The sequence below is a fragment of the Copadichromis virginalis genome, linkage group LG12 (genome assembly GCF_057382275.1).
Source record: "Copadichromis virginalis isolate Kocher_CV1m ecotype Utaka linkage group LG12, C_Virginalis_male_GT1.1, whole genome shotgun sequence".
Classification (NCBI taxonomy): Eukaryota; Metazoa; Chordata; class Actinopteri; order Cichliformes; family Cichlidae; genus Copadichromis; species Copadichromis virginalis.
Window position 1 is genome coordinate 40,977,700 of NC_140629.1, and position 25,738 is coordinate 41,003,437.

Consider the following 25,738-nt stretch of genomic DNA (forward strand, 5'->3'; position numbering starts at 1 on the left):
TTCTCACCCAATAAAGGAATATTTCATATATCAGTCTACTCTTCATTCTATCAGACACAGTTACCACAGCTCCTACATTTGCTTTTTACACATATATGTAAGCAATGAGCCAAATTTAGTAATGCCAACATATTAAAAGAACAATATTTGTCTCCTATATATAAAACATCTATATACACACTGTCACAGATGCTTGTGTTTGAGTGAAGATTTAAGGTGACAGGAAATATAAATAACTGCAACTTGAATCTTTACTGAAGCTCAGTGTTTGACACAGAGTTCAAGCTCACTGCTGTAATAACTAATAATGATTAATATACTAACTATAATATTGGCCATATTATATTTACCTTACCACAGTGAGATGATTTTAGTCTCATGAACAACATCAGCTAATTGTTATTTACTAGCTAATCTTATATGACTGTTCAGTACAGAAATGAAACCCAACAATCATGTTTCACAGTCCTGTGGTCTCAGATACTCAACTAATCACACAAAGCTCATGTAAAACAAACAAACAAATGGACAAACGATTTTCTCCGTCATTTCTGTCACACAAAGCTGTATGAAACGTTTCCAGCGGTTAGTATCATGGTTGCTAGGCAACCTGGGCAGCGTGATGGAGGCTAGACCGTCCCATTTCACTTCCGGCTTTAGCAGTCTTTGAGTACGTGACCGTTGTGGACTCTGAGGCTGCAGGCCCTGAATTGGGACACAGCCTCATTGATCTGTAGTTCACGGTAGAGGAAATGTAAACATTTTGAATTTATGGTTTACCAGGAGACAATGATAGTCCACATGACTAAATGTCTGAATTGAGCCAATTATATTTCAGATACAGTGATACAGACTGTGGATGCACAACTGTCATAGGTCATTATTAGACCCCTCAAAAATGTGATTAACTGACGTTAGCTTCCTAACACAACTCATAGCTTCGATGATAACAGGATGTTGATGTATGTTAGCTAGGATGAATTAGAGACAGAGCGAGAAAGAGAAACATATCAAGTAGAAAACCCCATATCAAGAGGTCATGTGACTGATGATGGTGTCAGGAGGTGAGTGGGTGACAAAGAGTCAAAGTCATCTTCATTCACACAAACTTTATTCATATCTGTTTGGGCCCTGATCACATGACACTAATACACAACAGATCTACACACACACACACTCTCTTTTGTACACACACACACACACACACTACAGTGTTGGCCGCTGCATATTTAGTTTAGCTTTTTGCTCACATATATATGGTACATTTCTATATCGTCATATTCGCTGCACATAGATTCATATTGAGAGCATACACAGGTAACTATGCACAAGCACAGGTGTGGGAGGGGCCGAGGTGCGTGGAGTGTGCCGCTGCAGAGCAAAGTGTAACACTTTACTGATTGATAAACTCATACGACAAGCATGCAGACGTTAATGTAGACAACGACGACACGGCACAGCTAATGCCCCGCGGCGGTGGCGGCGCTGAACGCTGCTCGGAGCTTAACTAACTCTACAAAATCACCACAACATGAAGAACAAACACAACACAGTGAGGAGATCAGCTGGTACATCCAAACAGGAAACACGATCGCTTGACACTTTGCTCGCATGAGCAGCACAAAACCAACCCCACCTCCAGAGAAACCGGGCCACCTCCACAAACATTATCTCCTCATCGCTTCAGTCACAGTTTCCTCTGATCTTCACATCAGAGGAAGCTCACGGTAAACCAATGAGGAAATGAAGAAGAACAAAAAACATGTCAACCCTGCTGGCGTTAGATGAAGAGGTAGAACCAGCTGGAACCAGGAAAGGGAAGGAGGAACCACAACGATCCATTTGGAACCAGCTGGTAGCTTCGTGGTCCATGCAATAGCTACACTGGACAAACATTTGTGGAACAGATGTAGATCAGAGGTAAGACGGGACGGTTAGCTGAAGGTGGGTGAGCTCAGCGAGCACTGTGCTGCTTTTCAATCTTTTCTCTCTCTGATGTAGATGTGATAACAGCTCTCTACCTCTAACAGCCCGATTACTATGTGAAGGGTTCAGGATATCGGACCGAATTTGACCTTTAACGGAAACCGCATCAGCAGGATTTGATTTGTGGAGGGATCAAATTTGACCTTAAGCTACCTTTATTCTAGCTAACTCACAGCTAACTATCCCACCTTAAAGACGGTATAAAAGATGGACATAGCTTCTGGGTCTGAAACGTGACGCACTAAAGCTGCAATCTTTGTAATGGCCACCAGGGGGCATTAGCTGTGGTAGACTTGCCAGTCCCACAGAAGTCTGAAAAACCACCCTGGCCGTGACCTCTGTTAACACTTCCTGGTGAGTTTTTGGTCCCTGCTGCTCGTCTCAGTTCGAACCCAATAACAGATCGAGTCAATTTCAAACATTTTGATCGTTGTATGTTTCTGAAAAACTCATCGGGCCTCTTGGCTCCACCCCTCAATCGTCACACATGTGTCAACACACTGAGATGGCCATGGTGAGAGAAGCTCGTCTCATGGCTTCATACTGGCATTCAAAAATATAAAACATCACGGCAGCTACGTCCATCTGTTACACCGTCTTTGCTGAACCGCTCATAAAGTCTGAGCACAGACTGATTGAGTCCCTGGATCCAGCTGAGAGGTCACAGCCCATCTCTGGAAACATCTGGATTCAGTACTGTCCATAACTTTGACAGTTACAAACGCACAAACTGAGCCAGTTACATGACCGTTCACGAGGCCTGTGTACAGCTGGTTTCAGCCTATGTTTGTGCTTAGAGGATGGTGCATGGTGATCCACACATGTCACATGTTCAGTGCAGCTACAGGTGGAAGGACAGACGCCAGCAGAAACAAACGTGGAATTCCAGCAGAGTAAAATAAATAATACAATAAATAGATAAATACACAAGTTAAAACTGTAAACTTTACACTGTAAAGAAACGGCACCATGGATCAGAACAGGAAGTGAACATGAAGATGATCTCAGCCGGGACATTCAGAGCAGAGACCTCCTCCTCGCCTCGTCTCCTCCGGAGTCGTCTACAGTACTGACCGACCTGCTGAGGTCACATGTTTCTGTCTGCGGCGTGACCGAACGTCATATTTACACACAATGTATTGCTGATCAGCTGCTATACAGTCAGAATAAGTGCTGATAATAATCAATATGTTTATTACTAGGAAGGTTCACAGTAACACAGCTTCAGTGAGACACAAACACACACTCCGTTCAGCTTAACCCTCAATCGAAGACTGGGGACTCTCTCCGTGGGCGGGGCTACCTTTACTGGGACGACTGGGAAAAAAATGACAGAAAACAAAAGAGGAGAAGAGTAAATGAGGAGAAAGGCCAACTGGTACAGGGGTCAGAGGTCACATGAGTACAAACAGAACTGGCTAGAACCAGCAGTGATCCTCATGATCACGGTAGATCTTGATGGAACCAGATGGTACCAATAAGCAGGGCGTTCGGTGAGCAGCTTATACATTTAAACCAGTTAGAAGATCCAACAGACTAGAACCAGCAGAAACTTGTTAGATGTAAAGAAACCAGTTGCTGAAACTTACCGGAGCCAACCAGAACTGGCTAAAACAGCTGGTACTAGCATGTTGGGCAACCAGTCTGTTCAAACCAACCAGCCCGGTCTACATCAGGGCTGGATTTCTCAAGAACCAGTTGGTACCGGTATATCGGAACAACTGGCAGGAACCAGTGAAACCAGTAGATGGACCCAAACAAGGAGCAGGTTTGGAAAGCAGTCCATTCAAATATGGCTGAGTTAGAACTACTGTGAACCACTGAAGCCGAGTTTAAAACAAAAACCATCAGGACCCGCTCGGATCATCCTGCTGGTACCAGTAACCCATCCATCAATATCAAGCTGGAATTAGAACCAGTTAGAACCAGTTTAAGCAGGCTGGAATAAGTCTGAGGTTTGAACCAGTCAGAGCTGGTCTGGTGCAGCATGTGACCAAAGGGAAATCTGAGTAAAGTGTCCATGCTGTGAAACCACATATGGAGCACTGATGGAACGGCCGTTTCACACGGGTCACGTGTTTTGTATGCTTGTGTGTGTGACTGTCAGGGGGCGGAGTCAGAGGCTGGTCTGGATGGTCGGGATGGAGATGCAGGAGCCCTCCGACTGGAGACAGACAGACAGACAGAGAGACAGACAGTCAGTCACGGGCCGATGGAGCTGGTAGTCACACTGATGCTAGGAAAATGGGCGGTACCACACGGTGAGCGCAACAGTTTGATTGGGCGATGAGACAAACACACAGGGTGGAAACAGTGACATCACACAGACATCTGACGTACCATTGGTGAACTCCTCACTGGTCACTGATAGAGATTCTGAAAGAATAACCAAATATGGTCAACATGAGGGAGGCGGAGCTACCTGCTCTGATGCTGAGAGATTCCTCCCAAACACTGAAGGTTTGTGAGTATGTTTCAACATTTCTGCATAAATCTGATCAAATTTTCTAAAAGTCCAAACATAGAACCAAACAGTGGTGACTATCACTCATTCACTAAACTGATCCAACATGAGTGAGGCTCCCGCGTCCTGTACTGGACTGCTAACACGTCCTATTTCAGCCACACATGCTCTGTGGGTATCAGTGAGGACCAGAACTAGCTGGAACCGTTACGATTCCTCTGGCAGGGGCAGCTCAGACATTATTCAGTCTGTTGCAGCCGGATGATTATGTTAGTTTAAATGAATCAACACCCCCGAGTCATTCTAACTACCAGAAACCTCGAAGCACAGGCCGAGGGGGAGGTGTGGCAGCAATTTTTCACACCAGCCTATTAATCAACCAAAGACCCAGACAGACTTTTAATTCATTTGAAAGCCTGATGCTCAGCCTCGTCCACCCCAGCTGTGAAACTCAGAAACCAGTCTTACTTGTTATCATCTATCGTCCACCTGGGCCTTACACAGAGTTTCTGTCTGATTTCTCAGACTTTATATCTAATTTAGTTCTGAGCTCAGATAAAATAATTATTGTGGGTGATTTTAACATCCATGTAGATGCTAAAAATGACAGCCTCAACATGGCATTTAATCTGTTATTAGACTCAATTGGCTTCTCTCAAAATGTAAAAGAACCCACCCACCACTTTAATCACACTCTAGATCTTGTTTAACATATGGCATAGAAACTGAACATTTAACAGTGTTTCCTGAAAACCCTCTGCTGTCTGATCATTTCCTGATAACATTTACATTTACAATAATTGATTACACAGCGGTGGAGAGTAGACTCTATCACAGTAGATGTCTTTCTGAAAGCACTGTAACTAAGTTTAAGAATATAATCCACCCACTGTTATCATCTTCAATGCCCTGTACCAACATAGAGCAGAGCAGCTATCTGAACGCTGCTCCAACAGAGGTCGATCATCTTGTTAATAATTTCACCTCCTCACTACGTACGACTCTGGATACTGTAGCTCCAGTGAAAACTAAGGTCTCTAATCAGAAGTACCTGACTCCGTGGTATAATTCTCAAAAACGTAGCCTAAAGCAGATGACTCGTAATCTGGAGAGGAAATGGCGTGTCACAAATTTAGAGGATCATCATTTAGCCTGGAGAAATAGTTTGTTACTTTATAAGAAAGCCCTCCACAAAGCCAGAACATCTTACTATTCATCACTGATTGAAGAAAATAAGAACAACCCCAGGTTTCTCTTCAGCTCTGTAGCCAGGCTGACAAACAGTCAGAGCTCTGTTGAGCCAACCATCCCTTTAACGTTAACTAGTAATGACTTCATGAACTTCTTCACAAATAAAATTTTTATCATTAGAGAAAAAATTACCAGTAATCATCCCACAGATGTAATATTATCTACAGCTACTCTTAGTACCATTGATGTTAAGTTAGACTCTTTTTCTCCAACTGATCTTTCTGAGTTAACTTCAATAATTACTTCCTCCAAACCATCAACCTGTCTTTTAGACCCCATTCCTACAAAACTGCTCAAAGAAGTCCTGCCATTAATTAATGCTTCAATCTTAAATATGATCAACCTATCTCTAATGATCGGCTATGTACCACAGGCCTTCAAGCTGGCTGTAGTTAAACCTTTACTCAAAAAGCATCTCTAGACCCAGCAGTCTTAGCTAATTATAGGCCAATCTCCAACCTTCCTTTATATCAAACATCCTTGAAAGAGTAGTTGTCAAACAGCTAACAGATCATCATTGACAGAGTGTCCACTGGCCTGTAGGTGTGAATAGACTGAGTCCTGGCACTTATTGTCGTATGTGTTTACTTTGTTATTTTCCTTTTTACATCAAATTTATGCAAAAACATAGAAAATCATAAGAAACTGTCAAACACCTCTGAAAGGTACTGTTAGAACAGGATCACACAAACACAAGAGACGAACGGACAGAAAGACAGGAAAACACACACAGACACACACACACACACACACACACACACACACACAGACACACACACACACACACACACACACAGACACACACACACACACACACACACACACAGACACACACACACACACACACAGACACACACACACACACAGACACGCACAGACACGCACAGACAGGAGGACAGACAGACAGGAGGACAGACAGACATGGCTCCGTGGGCTGTGTGGGAGTGGGCAGGTGCGCAGACCTCATGCTGGGCTAACAGACACACAGGTGGGGACGGAGAGTCTGAGGAAAGAAAGACAGTCTTTCTTTTTCATGTCTGTGCAGGTTGTTTGTTGATCGCTGCTTTTTGTTCTACAGTACCAACGAAGAAGAAAGTTGCTCTCAGCTAGTTTTTGATAAAACATCATCCGGGTCACACAAACACAAACTCTCTGCTTCAGGTTCAAACACTTTCACAGGTAATGCTCTTTTTAACGACTGATGTCTTTTACTGTAGCTCTGCTGAAGCCAGCTGCACACACTGATGACAATCCCTGGAAACATCTGGATGTTCATGGTACAGTTTAGAAACAGCATTCCAGGATACAGTCATCTGTTTGATGCTCCTGTACACTGCACGCCGAGACCGTCTTACACTGTCACACACACCCGTCAACCAACACCTGCAGTTCCTCCACCATCCAGCCGAAGCAGCAGTGAGTCAGTCCCACAGATTTCCATGTAAAACTTTACGTGTTTGGTGTCTGTGGATCATTTATTGGAGGATGCGTTATTACGCACCTGGATTAAAGTTTCCATTATTAGGGGCGTGGCCTCTTTGACTGACAGGTGGATGATGAAACAGGTGGCTGCAGCTGATGGCTGTCTGCTGGGCTTCAGCTCAGCTCATGTCCCTGAACTGGACCTGTGGACCGTGTGCGTGCTGCCGGAGCTTTTTTAATGACATGGCCAATAACACTGCTGCTGTGACGTTACTGTGAGAGACCATGTGACATCACAGGCTCCTTTCATCTTTTATGTACAGTCTGCCTCCAGAAACTCACCTGTCCTGACTGCATTTGAACTCAGCACACGCTAGGAGCCTGTGACCGTGCTGCTGATCACCTGACCTCTGTGACCTCAGGTTTCCTGTTATAAACATGGATTAGGAGGAGCGTTACCTGGGAACTCCAGGTGGTGGCGCTCTGTTGGGTCGTGAGGGAATAGAGGGTGGGGGTCCAGGATCAGGTGACACCGCCGGACGGGAGGGGGGACCCGGGGCGGCACGACCACCTGGACGAGGAGGGCCAGGAGGGGCCCGGCGCTGGGGGGTCGGACTGGACATGGGGGACCTGCAGAGACCAGCCGAGTGTCAGCGATGCCGCCCATGGTCTGTTACGCAGCACGGCCCATCTGTTAGCGGCATACCTGCGTCCTGACGGCATCCCCGTCACCTGCAGCCACGAGTCGTCAACAGGCGGAGGCATCGCTGTGGTGATGGTGGAGGTGCTGATGTCACCGATGATGCTGAGGCCCTCGCGCAGCGCGTGGTACATCCTGAGCATCTCATCGCGGTGCTGAGCCTGGACGAGAGCAGGAAGAAGCAGAGTCTGAGTCTGATTGGCTTAAAACCCGAGCCCCTCCCACCTCCACCTGCTGCCTCACCTGTTCCTGGGACTCCTCCATCAGGGTGTTCTGGTCTCCACAAGAGTACAGCTGAGCCAGCAGGTCAGCGTGGATGAAGTCCTTCGTCTGAGGAGCAGAGAGGAGGTCACGTGACTCACAATATGACTTCCTGTACGGCCTTGTGCAGCGCCCCCCTGCCCTCCATCCAGGATCTGTACCTCTCAAGAACCAGGAAACGGGCAGGGAAAATCATCGCAGACCCCTCACACCCTGCACACAGACTTTTTGATCTGCTGCCCTCTGGCAGACGGTACAGAAGCCTGCAGACCAGGACCACCCGACACAGGAACAGTTTCTTTCCCCTCGCCATCTCCCTTCTTAACAGTTGACCTGTCACACTGCTCCCACTGCCAGACTGCAGCTGCACCTTATGTACATTTTGTAGTATTCATTCCACCTCATTCATTTCTGTATTTTATGTATATAAGTTTAGATTCGTTATTTATAGTTGGTTTACACAGCTTTGTGTATGTATGTGTAATGTGTATATATAGACACGTGTGTGTGTGTGTGTGTGTGTGTGTGTGTGTGTGTGTGTGTGTCGTACATTGTTGACCATTAGGTGCATGATGGTCTTGGGGATCAGGTCCCTGATGGTACGGTGGATGATGGCAAGGTACGAGTCCACCAGGTTCCTGACGATCTCCACCTGCCGCTCCAGCTGAGGGTCCAGACTGTGGATCTGCCCGTCGCCACTCGACTCCTCGACCTCCACCTGCACACGCTGACCGTTAAACACACACACACCACCTCCACCTGAAGTGCATCATGAGACACTCACCTTCTCTTTATCCTGATGGAGGGTGTGGAGAGGACAGAATAAAGTATTTACATGTAATTGTACTGCAGTAATAAGTAATAACATCAGTAATAATATTGTTATAACACAGTACAAATTGGGCGTACCACGCTGCGTTCAGGGTACACTCCAGCACGTAGGAAGGACGCCTTCCAGCCGTCGACCTCGTCCTGAGACTCGCTGGCCAGCTCCAGCTGACGGTAGTCCTTGTACACGTTCCTACAGACACAAATCACAGGATCATCATCAGAACCAACGACACACACATATCTCATCTGCTGCTGAAAAACAAATCTCCATTTTCCATGTCTACTTCCTGTCACGTGACGGCGTTTGTCTGCGCCATCAGAGAGCCTAAACTTTGACTGAGAACAGTTTAACATCCTCCTCCTTCACCGGAAACATCTGCGCTGATGTGTTTCGAGCCGCTGCAGCTGGCACATCGCTGTGTGTCCAAATGGCGCTCCGTTTAGTTTCCATCTTCGCTGACCTTCAGATTTTTAACCACACGCTTTCATTCTCGGTTCGATCACAGCACATCACACTCAGATGGAAACTAACTCGTTGTTAAACGTTAGCGTAGGAGCTGGACGCTCGGAGCACCTCTCAGTGTGTGGACGTGGCTGATCACACTGACCTGTGCTCAGTGTTGAACAGGGCGAAGATGTGTTTGCTGGACATGAAGCTCTTCTCAATGTCCTTCAGTTTCAGGTTGTCTACAGGCAGCATGTACTTCTTCTCTTTCTCCTGTAGGAGGTGCAATGAAAGCAGTGAGATAAATAGCATAAAGCCTTTCGGGCTTCTGCCCTCTCAGTAAACCTTTATTTAACTAGATTTAACTTTAAATAGAAATAAAAGGTTTGTGCTGGATCCATGTGACACCTTCCTTTGGTATCAAAAAACCTGCTGATGGAAATGAGCAACAACGTGTTTACATGTGTGTGTTTGTCACGGTTTCCTCCTGCAGACTGTGAGGTGTTGAAATGACTCGTCCAGCCGCGGTTTGTACTGCAGATTGTGACAGTTTTGAAATACATGTCTGATGTGTAATGGCACGGCTCACCGGCAAAGCTCTGCACACAAACAAAACCAGCTGGTACATAAAAACATGCTCTGCCACACAGCGCTGCACGGTGCAGGTGTGAGCATGCGTGTGCGTTTGTGCAGGTGTCTGTGCCAGTGTGTGTTACCTCATCATCTTTGTACCAGGACAGCGTCTCAGCAGTCAGGACGAACCAGTACTCTTTGGCTCCGCCCTTCATGATGCTGATGTTGTTGATGGTGAGCCAGCCTTTACGGATCACCTGCGCACGGCATCAGTAAAACATGTGACTGCTGATGATGTCACTAATCGCTAAAATGTGAAAACATCTGATGTTGGGCTGCAGTCTCCGCAGAAACCTGGACGTTTGGTATCAGGTAAAGATCAAATAACACCTGGACCAACATCACGAACCACCTCAGGAGGAGGATTCAAATCCAGATCAAAGGTCAAAGGTTGCTTTAAACCTGCATTTCACAGGTCAATGACACCAGTGTTTCCAGTAAACCAGCTCCAACACAGGTGCACCCTCACCCTTCCCATTACGCTACACATGAACACACACACTCACCATGATCTCATCCTGGTTGCCGTGGCAACAGAGGCGTTGGAGACAGAGGAAGAAAAAGAGGTTAAAGATGGCGTCCTCCCACACTTCATCGTGTTGCTCCTCCTTTCCCAGGATACCTGCACACACTCACCTGGTTTCCTGCTGCCTTCTTCTTGTTCATCTGACTGCTTTTCTGCTGAGCGCTGACACACACACACACACACACACACACACACACACCCCAGGTGAGTGTTCACACAGCTCAGGTGGTGTATCAGACAGCTGACACACCTGTACTTGTGTATCAGGGATACAGGTGAGCCTGACAGGAAGTCGGTTTAAGGGTCTTACTTTGCGAAGCCGATGAAGTCCTCGTGGTTTGTGTTCACGTAGGCCAACTCGATGTCGATCAGCAGCATCACCTGAGGAGGGAGACGGACAGCCATCAGCGGCATGTGACACAGGTGATGTCCATGTATCCTGCAAATCTTCTATGACTTGGTGGCGGTGAAGAGGACGGCCCCGTCACAGCCTGCCCACCTGCTAAGGTGAGCCCCGCCTCTCACCCAATGACAGCTGGAATAGGCCACGACTCTCCAGTGCCTGAACTGCGATGGTCAGGATCATACCAAGATGGCGACGGTGTCATGTGACCAACCTGCTCTTTGGAGCGGCTCTCTCGGTCTCTGATGTGCTGAGTGACGATCCTCTCCATCTCCTCTCTGAGCATCGGATACTGAGCCAGCTGCAGGCAGGAGGAGGTCAAAGGTCACTGTAGTCAGTACTGTGTATTAGCGCTTAGTACTGTGCGATGATAGTACTCGTAGTATGTGTAGTACCTTCTGCGTGCACTGCCTGACGGTGTTGACGAGCTCGCTGATCACCATGTCGACACATTTCTGACACGGCTCTTTGAGCTGAGCGATCAGACGCTTCACGATCGTCTCGAATGCCATGTCAGGGGTGAACAGACCCGTCCTGAGCACAGGTGAGCGCACAGGTGAGCGCATTCACACTCACCCCTGTATTCAGTTTTCCATTTCACACTACAACCTAGGTTTGCCACTTATCTGTACTCTAATTTTAATAACTGTACAGTACTCTGCTTTGCTATTGTCCAAGATGTAAATATGTAAAAATTGTGTTTCTGTTTCTAGTCTGTTTGTGTGTTTTTGCTGCTGATACAACCAAAGTTCCCCCTTTGTGGGACAATTAAAGGATTAGAATTCTGCGAGCGCAGCGACACACACTCATTAACCTCTGTCTCTCTTCCACAGCATGTCTTTTATCCTGTCTTCCTTCTCTCACCCCAACCAATCACAGCAGATGGCCCCGCCCCTCCCTGAGCCTGGTTCTTCCTGTTCAAAGGGAGTTTTTCCTTCCCACTGTCGCCAAAGTGCTTGCTCGTAGGGGGTCATATGATTGTTGGGATTTTCTCTGTATCTATTATTATAGGATATACTGTACAATATAAAGCACCTTGAGGCGACTGTTGTTGTGATTTGGCGCTGTGTAAATTAAATTGAACTGAATAGAAAAAAGATCAAAGCTATGCAGCACTTGTTACAGTAAGCTGCAGGGACGCACGTCTGCTGTCTGAGCACAGTTAGTGTAACTGTTTCTCTGTAACAGCGTCTCACACACACACACGTTCCCAGGATAACATTGGCAGATGTTTATGGATGAAACTCGTACTCTAATGTCGATTATTCAGCGGATGAAGACATCTTTGAGTGGCAGCGCCCTCAAAGATGACAAGCTAATAATCCATGAATACATCTGGATCCATAAACAGGAAGAACGTGCCGAGAGAAAATGTTCAAACCCAAATAAATGAACAGGTAGCATGCGCACTGCACCCCCTGCTGTACAGTGGAGGTACTGCAGACAGAATAAACGGATTTTTTACCGAGGTTTGATATTACAATCAGGCAGGACTTTAGAAACAAACCCACCTTATCCCGTGGATGTTCTTGATGGCGTAGCTGATCTCCTTACGAAGAGTCTTCTCATCACTCTCCAGCTGCACAAACACATTTATGACATCACTCGCCTGCCACAGGAAGTCCTGCTGCACACTGAACCGGCATGATGTCGCACATGGTGCGATGATGTCACCTGAGCGGAACGGTTACCTTGACCAGTTCGAAGGGGAAGCGTTCGTGGAAGATGCGGTTGATCTTCGCCCCTCCCGACAGCTCGTAGGTGTCCACCTGATCCCCGGACCCTTCGATGCGCTTCTCAAAGTCCACAGCGAACTGCTGCACCATCCTGCCGTGAATGTACAGCGCTGGTTATACCCAACCGACATCTGACACTTAGATCTCACACCTGTAGGCTCATCTAGTCGTGCTCCCTTCACCTGAAATCACACTCGTGACTCTACTGTCACCTCGACCCTTGGTCCTCTCTAGCTTACCAACACAGCCCCTCCTTCAGCTCCCTTCATAGAACTGTGGTCAGAGATTTCCGCTCGTCACAGGCAGGAATGTCGTTTTGGGCGTTTCTAACGAGTTCTTCGAACTCTTCCTTTTCCAGGGTGGACTCACTGCAGAGCACGACTTCTACATATATAGTGTCTCATAAATCTAATGATGGTGAGTCCCAGATTCAAGTCCTAATGGGACCCAAGAGGGTCGTTGACCCACTATTGATCATGTGCCTCATCGCATGTTCAAAGATGGTCGTTCACAGTGGACACAGATTTACTCCACTGTGAACGACCATCCTGGAACAGAGGGCGGGGCTTACGACACCAACTGCCATCTATAATCCAGTTTTGAGATCCTTCACACACCCACTCACATCCTGGGTCATCTGACCTCAGTGAGTCACATGATAGGGTGGGGCTAGGTTTCACAGTGGGTTCACCTGGAGCCTCTGCTGATAATGACCCACACCTGTTTTCACACCTTGCCTCATATGATGAGGCACTACGGTCAATATTTTGTCAACGATCTCATTAAGGGACACTCCCATAGGGCTAAAATCTGGGACTCTCCACCCTTTGGTCTGGAACTGGAGAAGCTTCTCGGAAGAAAATTTCTTTCCAAGCTCCTCAGATGTTCTGCGATATCTTTTTACATGACGAGGCTTGTTAACATCTCGTTAGTGATAAAAAGGATGTGTTTGATGCACTCGGGGTCACTCGGGGTCTAAAATCGGTCCAAGAGGTAAAGCTGAGGCTTTCAAACGCAGGAGCACTGCAGCAGCGAGCACGCATAGTGGAGGCAGCATCGTGCTGTTTGGTGCCAGTGGTACATTACACAAATTTGTTCAAGTAATGGAGTAACCTTCAATCAGTAACTACAGGGTTGAAACGTGGACACAGTTGGGGACAAACACACATTAACACTAGATCTGGAATGGATAAAGCGGGCTAACATTAACTGACTTCAACCCTGTTGAAAATGGGAGACCTTAAAAGCCGGCTGTGTAAAGGAACCAAGTTTAAATGAACTCTACCAAGAAGAGATGTCAAATATCATCTGGTAGCCTGTTGATACCAAAAGTGTCTGCTTGATGAGCAACTTGCTAAGAGATAACCAAATATCAGTGTGTATGTGTATACTTGAGTCTGTAAGTATACTGTAGACCCTGTGTGTCCAAAGTAAACTCAGACGTGTTCATTAGTCCTTAAACATATGCTGTGAAATCATTCATGCCAAGCTATGCGTTTTCTCTACACTCTACCAGTGTAGAGAAAACGCATAGCTTGGCATGATGCATGTTGAATCTTGACACGTTGAATCGTTGTAACTGCGTGTTAAAGAGAGCCGTAGGTGAATATCTGTGCTGGTCCTTACTGCAGCAAAGCCTTGGTCTTGCGGCTCGGGTCATCCGGTCTGAAGTTCTTGTACTCCTCCACCTCCTTCTCGATGGAAAGCAGCTGACTCTGCAGTTTACTGCGCAACGCCGGCAACGTGTCCCGAATGTGATTGGTCAGTTGCTGGAGGTAGCAGAGAGGTGCTCTGTTATTTATCACTGACATCAGAACATAGGTGGAATTAAAGGCAGGGGTTTGTATCATATCTATCTAATAGACTCCAGTTTGTGCATGTAAATGGAGAGTCCTCTTCACACACTGAGGTTAATTATGGAGTTCCACAGGGTTCAGTGCTAGGACCAATTCTGTTTACATTATACATGCTTCCCTTAGGCAGCATCATTAGAAGACATAGCATACATTTACACTGCTATGCAGATGACACCCAGCTCTATCTGTCCATGAAGCCAGATAACACACACCAATGAGTTAAACTGCAGGAATGTCTTGAAGACATAAAGACCTGGATGGCCGCTAACTTTCTGCTTCTTAATTCAGATCAAACTGAGGTTATTGTACTCGGCCCTGAAAATCTTAGAAATATGGTATCTAAGCAGATTCTTACTCTGGATGGCATTACCTTGGCCTCCAGTAACGCTGTGAGGAACCTTGGAGTCATTTCTGACCAGGACATGTCCTTCAACGCACATATTAAACAAATATGTAAGACTGCTTTCTTCCATTTGCAGTTAATCCAAAATGCTGCAGCAAGAGCCCTGACAGGGACAGGGAGCAGATTTCTCCTGTATCGCCGTCCCTTCATTGGCTCCCTGTTAAATCCAGAATCCTGCTCCTCATAACTTCCTCAAAAATCAGACAGTGTTTTGGAAATGTTCTGGGGAAATTCAAAGAGTATTTATACAGTGAGGACCTTTAGCTGTGCCAGTGTTTGTGCTAAGCTAACAGAACTCACTGCCCAGCCCTGTGGAAAGACAGATTTGAAATCCTTGCAGTCAGAAGACTTGGGAGAGATCTTGTGCATTTACCTGGTTGAGAATCTTCTGCAGGTAGGCGGTGCCCATGCGGTCTGCCAGGTGACGGTAAGCTGGGTGAGATAGGAAGAACTTCCTCTCGGCCTGCAGGGCTGCGGTGATGTCTTTCTTCCCATCGATGTCTTTCTGACTGCGATTCACGACCCCGATGTAACCTGACACAGTGAAAGTCTCATATTGTCTCTGTCTGCTCAGCTGTAGCCTGTTCTGTCTCTTCACCTCCACATTGAGTGAAATTTGAAATGAAAGTGTTTGAGGTGACTTCAAATCTGACTGAGCAGGCAGCTGACCACCAACCAGTGAGAGGGTTTGGTGTAATGTCATGCATCTGTACCTCTTCGTAGCGGCAGCAGTTTGTTCTCCAGGATGTCTCTGGCGTCGGTCCCTTCATCCATCAGATCCAGTTTGGTGATGACCCCGATGGTCCTCAGACCTGCGCGACATTACCGAAACACTTTATTTAGTCCAGGAAAGAACAGTACAGGTGAAAGATGCAGGTGGAGCTGTCAGGAGCCTTACCTTGTGGGTCAACCTCCTTAGCGATCTTCAGGGCGTCAGAGTTAGCAAGGTCAGAGTTGGCTGGGGAAACAGCCAATAGGAGGCAGTTTTCCTTAGTAACGAACTGCATGATCATGTCTCTGATCTGGTGCTCGATGTCGGGTGGCTGGTCGCCCACTGCGACCTTCGTCATCCCAGGAAGATCCACCAGAGTCAGGTTCAGGACTGAGGACAGACAGCAGAGTCAGGACCAGGACAGGTGTGTATGTGTGTGTGTGTGTGTGTGTGTGTGTGTGTTACCATTGGGGGAGTAGACTCTGAGGTTGATGGGGACCGGACTGATGCCTTTGTTCTGCCCCGTCACTCGATCCGTTTCAGCTTCAATCTCCTGACGAACTTCATCAAAGTCCGTGAACTTCTTCCCTTTGCAGTGCAGGAACTCGGCATACTCTGATCAATATACATCACACGATCAGATCAGACACCGCACGGACGAACCACGTGTCTCTGCACTGTGAGTCTCACCTGTGGGACAGTTGATGAGCTGCAGCACGAGGGGACGCCGAGTGACGATGCCGGATCCACGAGGGAGGAAGTCCCTGAGAGGAGGAATAAAGATACGAGCTAGTAACAAAGGACACGACTGTACATAATTTTATTGATCATTAGATTCTGAACGATGTCTGTAAGCCTCTGGCTGTCTGATCGACTTTGCGAAGGACAGGCTGAGCCGTGTCTTTGGTACCACCAAAGTGCTTTTTCAGAGGTCGTGTTATTCACACTCGTTCTGGCCTTAAACCAGGCCCAGTTGTCCTTGGGAGACCCTACCAAGGGCAGGCTGAGCCCAACAACGCCGCTGATTTATTTGATATTTGTATTAATAATAAATCTGCACCTTTCTGCAGATGACGCTGTACCGTAGGCCGACTCACTCGACTCTGAATCATCCTGTTGAGGTGCTTTAAACTGCATTGCAGTGGCTGCAGACTTTATTGTGCAGCTTAAAGTTAGTTATTAATGCTAATAAAACCAAATTCATCCTGTTTTCCAGAAATCACTCACAGATTGTTTTTTATAAACTGGGAGATTGTATTGAAAGTGTGTAATCCTATAAATATTTGAGTGTTCGGTTGGACAACAAAGTTCAGACGGAGCACTGAGTGCAAACTTTAGATTTGACTTTATTATGAAAAGTTTTGGTTTACCAGTCAGCAGTTAGTAAAAACGTGCACAGGTTATATTCTTAACCTTGATTATAGTGATATTATTGATGTGCACGCTGCCTCCTCTGTCAGACTCTGCAGATCACAGCTCTTCACATGTCCCATCAAACTCATTGCACACATCACTGGACCGCTTCAGTTTAAATATGAACTCTGAATATCTTCAAACAGCTGCTATGATCTGAGCTTCTCTGACTGGGTCTTTTTTAGCCCTCTCTAATTTTGCACCTTGGCTGCTGACAGACACTAGCTCTGCTTTTAAGATTCAAACTTTCCTTTTTGGATCAGGTGACCCTGAATCCTCCCTTAGTTATGCTGCCAGGTGTAGGCTGCTGGGGGATTCCCATGATGCACTGGGTGTTTCTTCTTCACTCACTATATCAGGGGTGTCAAACATACGGCCCAGGGGCTCGATGTTTGTTAACTGTAAAGACTCCCCGAGGAATGAAATAACAGAAAGTTTATGTTTTCTTTTGTTTTGATTTTTTTTTTACAATAGATTCAATAGAATACAATTGAATACGTGCTTTCCCACGTCGTCTTCTACGTTGAGAGACACAGGAGACCCTCAAGGAGAGAGCGGGTAGGGGACCCGGTCCTTGTTAAAAGATACCTGAGCCACTGGGAGAAGCTGGTTCTCAACAACGGTGTGTTGTACAGAGTCTCCAGAGACCAGATATCAGGTAACAGACGACTGCAGTTCGTGGTTCCTGACTCGTTGAAGGCCGAGGTCCTCAGAGGGATCCATGATGATGCTGGTCACCAGGGCCAGTTCAGGAGTTTAGACCTGGCTAGAAAGAGATTTCTCTGGTTGAACCTTGGGCGTGACGTGAGAGGCCATGTACGGGGATGCCAGCGCTGCGTAGTCAGTAAGACCATCTAACCAGAGGGTCGTGCTCTTTTGCTCAGCATGTCCTTGTCCAGACTGTTGGAGTTGGTCTGCATCAACTTTTGGTCGGCTGAGGCTTCACACAAGTCTGTGGACGTCTTGGTCATCACAGACCACTTCACTGGATGGGCGCAGGCCTTCCCATACAAGGACCAGTCGGCTAAACAGCTTGCAAGGCTTCTCTGGAACAGGTACTTCTGTGTGTTCGGCTTTCTGGAAAGGATGCACAGCGACCAGGGTGCTAATTTTGAGAGTCAATCGATAAGTGAGCTCCTCAGAGTCTCTGGTGTGGGCTGCGTATAGGGAGGGAGATTTGAATGCCCCTGCTGTGAGCTGTGTTGGTGCTGATGGTGACTGCTCACCCGATGCCATGGATGGGACAGCTGACCTGGAGGTTGTCTCTGAACCTTTGGACCCTGAAGAGAGGACAATTGCATGGGTGTCGCAGTTGACGGAGTCCAGCCGGTCTCAGGGAGATGTTACTGATGTTTCAAGCATGGATTCAGTCCTGCCAGCCGCATCGGGCTTGTCTGTTGAAGTGGACTTTGACCAAGCTGGTTCTAGCACGGCATCCCAAGGTGTCAATATTGCTACGAGCTGTGGGGAGGGTGTACAAGTATGCTCTACTACACCTGAGGTAGTGGTGGATATAGTTGCTCATGCCATTGCTCAGTCCCCAAAGGTTGACTATGGCCAAACCGGGGATGCTTCCCAGATCAGAACCAGACTTGGGCGACTTGTCAAACCAGTGAATAGACTGATCCAAATGTTTTGTTTATATGTCTACCTGAGTGATGGGATTTGTACTTGCTGTTACGTACTCTGCATTTTTGTTGTTTTTTTCCCTGTTGAGCCGTGGTACACACCTTGTAAAGGGTTATTGGTAGGGTGTATTTCGGGCACTCTGCTGCCAGTTGCTGGGTTGGGAGTTTAGCGCTGCTCCAATCCCACTTCATCCTTAGGGATACGTTTAGTTGGTGTTTGTGATTTTTGACCTCTGTTTGGTTGGTGTGTACCAGTGTGGGTGCCTTTGGTACCTGAGGCTCAAATTTGATCAAATTCAGTGGGGCTGAGTATAACAGAGTTAAAAATACATCTGGAAAAACATGTACTTACCTGGTCTTAATTATTATTTTAAGTGTGAATTTTATCATCTTTGTTGTATTTTATTTTGAAAATCCTTCAACCGGATCTCGCTCTGGCGTTTAGAAGCTTCTAAGGCTTCTGTTCCTCACAAGGCCCATTTGCACTGTGAGGGTAAGTTCTGTAATGAAAGGCTCTGGCATCTTTATGGTTTCTGGTGTAAATGTTGTTACATAGGTTGTACATGTTGGTGTATATAGATTTGTATTGATGTTAGAACGCTACTGTGTAACTGAAACAAAGGTTGGTTGCTGTTAAACAGTGTTTCTGCCGTATCTATGCTCTTTTGCAGTAAGCTTTTGCCGGCCCCCTAGTGGTTGCTGCGCATAGCTGGACTTACTGTTTTTCTGCGCTTTTTTGTGACGTTTGCTTTACATTGCAGGAGCTACAATTGCTGGTGAGGGACCAGACAAAGAGCGATTCATAAGACCCTTATGAAAAGGACACCGAGGGAACAGTTTACCCTGCCCGGGATAGGGTTACCGGGGCCCCGCCCTGGAGCCAGGCCCGGGGAGGGTGCCCGAGGGCGAGCATCTGGTGGCCAGGCCTTAGTCCATGGGGCCCGGCCGGGCACAGCCCGAAGAGGAGACATGGGCCCATCCTCCCGCAGGCCCACCACCCGCAGGAGGCGCCATAGGGGTCGGGTGCATTGTGTGCCGGGTGGCGGCCAGGAGCGGAGGCCCTGGCGGACTGACCCCCGGCTGCCAAGACTGGCAATAGGGACATGGAATGTCACCTCTCTGGTGGGAAGGAGCCTGAGTTAGTGCGTGAGGTTGAGAGGTAAGATAAGATAACCTTTATTAGTCCCACACGTGGGAAATTTGTTTTGTCACAGCAGGAAGTGGACAGTGCAAAAGTTATGAGGCAAAAATTAGAATACAATAAGAATAAATACAGTACACAGCTGTACAGAATAGAATAAAATAAAATACTATATACAGTAGAATAAAATAAAATAAATATACAATAAGATAAAAATAGAATACAAATACAAATACTATATACAACTGAGTAAAAATACAACGATGACAGAAAGGATTATTGCACTTAGTATTATTGCACATGTATGGATGTGTGTGCTTGATCAGTTAAAGTCTTTGTTGTGGAGTCTGACAGCAGTGGGGAGGAAAGACCTGCGAAATCTCTCCGTCCCACACCGTGGGTGCCGCAGTCTCCCACTGAAGGAGCTGCTCAGTGCTGTCACAGTCTGCTGCATGGGGTGGGAGATGTTGTCCATCAGGGATGACAGCTTAGCCGCCGTTCTCCTGTCACTCACCACCTCCACTGGGTCCAGAGGGCATCCTAGAACAGAGCTGGCCCTTCGGATCACCCTGTTCAGTCTCTTCCTGTCCCCAGCAGAGATGCTTTAACTGAACAAACACACACATCCACACATGTGCAATAACACTAAGTGCAATAATCTTTTCTGGCATCGTTGTATTTTTACTCAGTTGTATATAGCATTCGTATTCTATTTTTATCTTATTGTATATTTTTATTCTATTTTATTCTACTGTATATAGTATATTATTTTATTCTATTCTGTACAGTTGTGTACTGTATTTATTCTTATTGTATTCTAATTTTTGGGTGAGAAGTTCGGCCATCCGGGAGGGGCTCAGAGTAGAGCAGCTGCTGCTCCACATCGAAAGGGGCCAGCTGAGGTGGTTCGGGCATCTGACAAGGATGCCCCCTGGGCGCCTCCTGGGTGAGGTGTTCCAGGCATGTCCCACCGGGAGGAGGCCCCGGGGCAGACCCAGGACACGCTGGAGAGATTATATCTCTCGGCTGGCCTGGGAACGCCTTGGTATTCCCCCGGATAAGCTGGAGGAGGTGGCTGGGGAGAGGGAGGTCTGGGCCTCTTTGCTTAGGCTGCTGCCCCCGCGACCCGGCCCCGGACAAAGCGGATGAAGATGGATGGATGGATGGACAATTGCTGGTACCTTCAGAAGACACATGTTGAGTGTGTTTTGTCTGCTGCAGCTACGTGAGCTTGTTAACGGTCATTTTGTCTGTAAAGCTCAAGCATGCGAAAATGTAGTGCTCTACCGTAATTTGTCCACTAGAGGGAAATGTTGAGCCGGTGATACTGTTTACTGAGACTTCTGTTATCCTGTTATTTTGTCTTATACGGTTGTGAAATGTATTTTTATGGGTTATAAGATTTCTTTTTGTATACAAGTTCAGTGTGACAGACTGTAAAATGGGAGAAATGATTATTTTCCAACTTTTCTTTATTAAGAAGCAAATTGTAAGTCTGTCAACACAAGGTGCGTTTGCTGGTACCATCAGAAGACACATGTTGAGTGTTTTTTATGTCTTCTGCAGAATAAACCACGAAAAGCCAACCTTTCTGAGCGTCTGTGATTTATGAAGAGCCGGAGGCATTACACCTGCAGGTGATGGGGGAGTTGTGTTCAGTGAAGGAGAGGCAAGGCAGAGTAACGTTGCGTCGAGACAAAAGTGGACGAAAGAGAGGCAAACTTGCGGCTCCACAACTATAATTGTAACGTAACGCAGTAACATATTATCACATCTCACATCTCGTATAAAAAAAAATATATCGATATATTTAAAAACACGATATATCGCCCAGCCCTAATATTTACTTTCGTTTTCTCATATCTTGGAGTTTAAAGTGCAGTTTCACTGGTTAACAGTGACAGAAAGGGGAAGTCACTGGTCTGCTCACACAGACGTCTGTGACTGAAGAGTGTAATGCTGTGCCTTCTAACTTGGCTCTGCCTTGAAAAAGACATGTTGATGTCAGGGACGTGCTGGTTAAATGACATAAGAGAGTTCAAACACACGAGTTGGATGATGCCCCGCAGGAAGCGGCTTCACGGACCCCGGAGGTGGCAGGGAGAGGGAGGTGCTACGCTGGGATGGATGGTTTTCTTTTGTCGTGCTGCATCACATCCCCTTCACTTACGTAACTGAAGGAAATGTGTTATAGAGGAGGCAGGACAGAGATGGTTCCACTGTGGCCCACTCAAGTCTGCATTCAATGAAACACACTGTGAGCTGTGTGATGGGATCCCTCCGAGAGGCTTGAAGAAAAGCATCGTCACGACATCCTCACAGTGTGAGTGTGTGTGTCTCTGTGTGTGTGCGTGTGTATGTGTCTGTGTGTGTGTCTGTGTGTCTGTGTGTGTCTGTGTGTGTGTGTCTGTGTGTGTGTGTGTGTCTGTGTGTGTGCGTGTGTATGTGTCTGTGTGTGTGTCTGTGTGTGTCTGTGTGTGTGTGCGTGTGTGTGTGTGTGTGTCTGTGTGTGTGTGCGTGTGTGTGTGTGTCTGTGTGTGTGTGCGTGTGTGTGTGTGTGTCTGTGTGTGTGTGTGTGTGTGTGTGTGTGTCTGTGTGCTGCAGTGTGAGTCCTCTGCAGTCAGCTCACACACATCACGCTGATATTGTCATACGATGCTGCCCTGACCAAAAGCCTCCTGACTCATGTGACCTGAAGCAACCAATAAGAGCAGAGATGCAGACAGAGACACCCCCACCCCCCACCCATTCTCAGAGTGAAGATAAAAATATTCAGCCAATCACATGCCATCTTCCAGCAGGACTCAAACTACAGACCTCAGAGACACACACAGTTTCTATATGCACAGATCCTCCACCCTGCTGCCACCTCCTCCTCTGCAGCTTACAAGTGCCTTCTTCAGTCTCAGCTGACTGCAGGTTTCCCCAATCTTATAAACAGGACGTTTGCATAATGACTGAAACCAGCCCACTGAAGAAACAATGGGCTGGGAGGTCAGTTCGTTATGTTACATCTCTCTTCACTTGCATCCCATTCACAGAAGCGTTGGAGTTAGTCCGTAAGAGATTACAGGATGACCCCAACCTCAGCAGCAGGACCACTCTCAGCATCCACCAAGTGTGTTTGAACTGTGTCTTCACTCCACCTACTTCACATACAAGGCTCAGTTCTACAGGCAGAAACATGGGTGTACCGTGGGCTCCCCAGTTTCACCCATCGTGGCCAATTTGTACATGGAAGAAGTGGAAAAGAGGGCTTTGTGATCCTACCCTGGAACACCAACGGTGATCAATGGTCATGGAATTTGCATAATTATGATTAAGGAACTGACCTCCCAGCCCATTGTTCCTTCAGTGGGCTGGTTTCAGTCATTATGCAAATGTCCTGTATATAAGATTGAAACCTGCAGTCAGCTGAGACTGAAGACGTCACCTGGATGATGACAAAACGTTTCTCCCACAAAACGCTACGTCCAGATGAACAGAATCAGCTTTTGGAGATTTACTTCCCTGGATGATTGAGATGCATCAAGACATATGACGACATAGCCTCTGTGACATCACGCAGAGCAGGAGTAGAAAAAGTGTGCCAAACAGAGTGTTGGGAACAGAGGCATGGCTCATTTCTGACGTTTTTCTTTTTAGGTAGGTCAGAATTTTATCTCAGGAAGTGTTTTCTGAAATATTACTGTCGCCTCTCACACGCTCTGGGCTTTCCATTCATCTCTTTCCACCTTCTTAGCAACAGGGTAATCAGGGCATTCCAGATGTCTTTCCTCCAGTTTTCCAGGTCCTGCTGTGGGATCTTTAGGTGCTCTCGGGCCAGACAAATTATATAATCTCTGTGAGTCGTGATCTGGGATCAGCGCCACAGACAAACACATCCTGCAGATGATGAGGTGAAGGTAGAGCAGGTCATCTACTGATCAGAAGGTTGGTGGTTCGATCCCAGGCTCCCCCAGTCTGCCAGCCAAATATCTTCGGGCAAGATACGGGGCGATCGTGGCTCAAGAGTTGGGAGTTCGCCTTGTAATCGGAAAGTTGCCAGTTCGAGCCCCGGCTTGGACAGTCTCGGTCGTTGTGTCCTTGGGCAAGACACTTCACCCGTTGCCTACTGGTGGTGGTCAGAGGGCCTGGTGGCGCCAGTGTCCGGCAGCCTCGCCTCTGTCAGTGCGCCCCAGGGTGGCTGTGGCTACAATGTAGCTGCCATCACCAGTGTGTGGATGTGTGTGTGAATGGGTGGATGTGTAAAGCGCTATATAAATACAGGCCATTTACCAAGATACTAACCACAAGTATGTCTGCGATGCATCCATCAGAGCGAATGTTACCTAGTTAGCACCTAAAGCATAGAAGAAAGTGCTTGTGTGGTTGCACGGGTGTTGGTGGAGGGATGGGGGGGTGTAGCATGTTTGAGCGTAGAAAAGCGCTGTGTAAGAATCAGTCCATTTACCAGCTCATGAGCGGGTCGGTAACTCTGCTCCACCGCCGTGACACCTCCACCTGAACATCACTCCACCTCCAACCAAATGTCACACCTCCACCTGAATGTGTTTTAAAGGGCTGAACAGAAGAAGAAGAATCTCCACCCCCAGCTCAAACAGACAGGTGGGCACACACGCATTCTCTTTTTCATATCTTAATGAGAGCCTCTAAGCTTTCCCAGCTGCTTACCGAACCATCAAAAAGAACCTAACCATAACAAGCACAGGAAGTTCCCATTTTTAGTACCCACAAAGATGTCTAAACAGGTACACACGCACACACACACAGGGGGACTCACTTGCCCACGAAGTTCTCGAGCACCGAGCTCTTGCCGGCGCTCTGACCGCCCACCACCGCGATCTGCGGCAGGTCGAGGCTGGAGTTCTGGCCGATGGCGGAGAAGGCATCCTGCAGCCGGTTCACCAGCGGGATCAGCTCCTCCATCCCCCGGTTCCCCATGGCGGAGAGGCGGGCGGAGACAGGCGGAGGCTGCTGGTGTGTCTCGCTGCTGCTGTGACCGATCAGCGGCCGATGATCGATCACAGGATCGATCGATGCTGATGATGCTGCTCCAGCTGTGACCTTCAGCTCGTTCTCCTCCTCCTCCTCTCTGCTCCGCTGCAGGGAGGCTCCAAGCACGCTCGCAACCACACACTTCCGGTGCAGCCCTTCACAATAAAACCCCAGCCAGACAGGTTTGTAAGTTCTGACCCGGAGTCCTGAAAGTTGATTAACGCCAGCGAGTGTTCGCTCTTCACCTGCTAAATCCCCATGGTAACGGATGCTGAGCACATCACCTGGTCAGGTGAAGGCCAGCTTTATAGCTCTAGCAGGTCTCACTGCATGTGTATTCATGTTCACATTGCCATGCTGATGCAGGGGAGGATTCTTACCTACTGCTGCAAACACAGAACACACACCTGAACACCTGATCAACCAATCACATTCATTCTCTCTGATCTGATTTCATGTCTCCTTCATTGGGCGGGACAGGAAGCTGTAATGTTTCCATGGATAGAGTCTCTAAAGTCTTGCAGCCGTCACCTATGACAGCAGCTCTGAGCGCTCAGACAAAGTCATTGTCTGCCATTCAAATCTGTATTATAGCACTCGGTCACAAATCACCAGATTAACGATACTCTGCTTGTTCTTCTGTCAGATCATTTACCTGGTACAGATTTTCAGGTTTGATCATCAGTGTTGTCTCATAACGTGTCCGACTGGAGTAGGGGGCGCTCGCAGGGATTGCTGCAGAGACTAAAACCCACTGGAGGCGCTGTTCGCACCTCTGTGGGTGGTAAACCCAGGCTAGCTTTCTGACAATGAACTAGAACAGATTTTGTGTGATCAAAGGTGTGCACGCTGAGCTTCTTTTTCAGGCTTCTGATTGGCCAGTATTACTGCAGGCTGGGTTGGGGTTATATCGCCCCCTGCTGATTTCT

General features: G+C 47.3%; 1 protein-coding gene across 1 annotated transcript; it reads right to left on the reverse strand.

Annotated features, from left to right (window-relative positions):
- Positions 1–1,094: 1,094 nt before the first annotated feature.
- On the reverse strand, positions 1,095–24,957 carry LOC146697848 (dynamin-1-like). The gene is made up of 23 exons (XM_085476619.1): positions 24,595–24,957; positions 16,320–16,393; positions 16,095–16,244; positions 15,816–16,019; positions 15,631–15,729; positions 15,291–15,451; positions 14,285–14,427; positions 12,614–12,749; positions 12,434–12,501; positions 11,318–11,456; positions 11,137–11,223; positions 10,830–10,900; positions 10,630–10,681; positions 10,500–10,511; positions 10,077–10,190; positions 9,524–9,633; positions 8,994–9,105; positions 8,869–8,880; positions 8,635–8,802; positions 8,067–8,153; positions 7,830–7,984; positions 7,583–7,753; positions 1,095–3,303 (listed from the first exon to the last, which is right to left on the reverse strand). The coding sequence occupies exons 1-23, from the start codon at positions 24,753–24,755 to the stop codon at positions 3,243–3,245; spliced, it is 2,547 nt and encodes an 848-aa protein (XP_085332745.1). The 5' UTR covers positions 24,756–24,957; the 3' UTR covers positions 1,095–3,242.
- Positions 24,958–25,738: the final 781 nt, after the last annotated feature.

Bases quoted from the DNA above. Each gene is read 5' to 3' on its own strand.
- LOC146697848 (XM_085476619.1), bottom strand. From the start codon at position 24,755: ATGGGGAACCGGGGGATGGAGGAGCTGATCCCGCTGGTGAACCGGCTG. The intron at 15,730-15,815 runs GTAAGGCTCCTG...AATGTCGCGCAG, and splicing joins TAAGGAGGTTGACCCACAAG to GTCTGAGGACCATCGGGGTC. The intron at 8,154-8,634 runs GTACGACACACA...TCTGCTCCTCAG, and splicing joins TGCACCTAATGGTCAACAAT to ACGAAGGACTTCATCCACGC.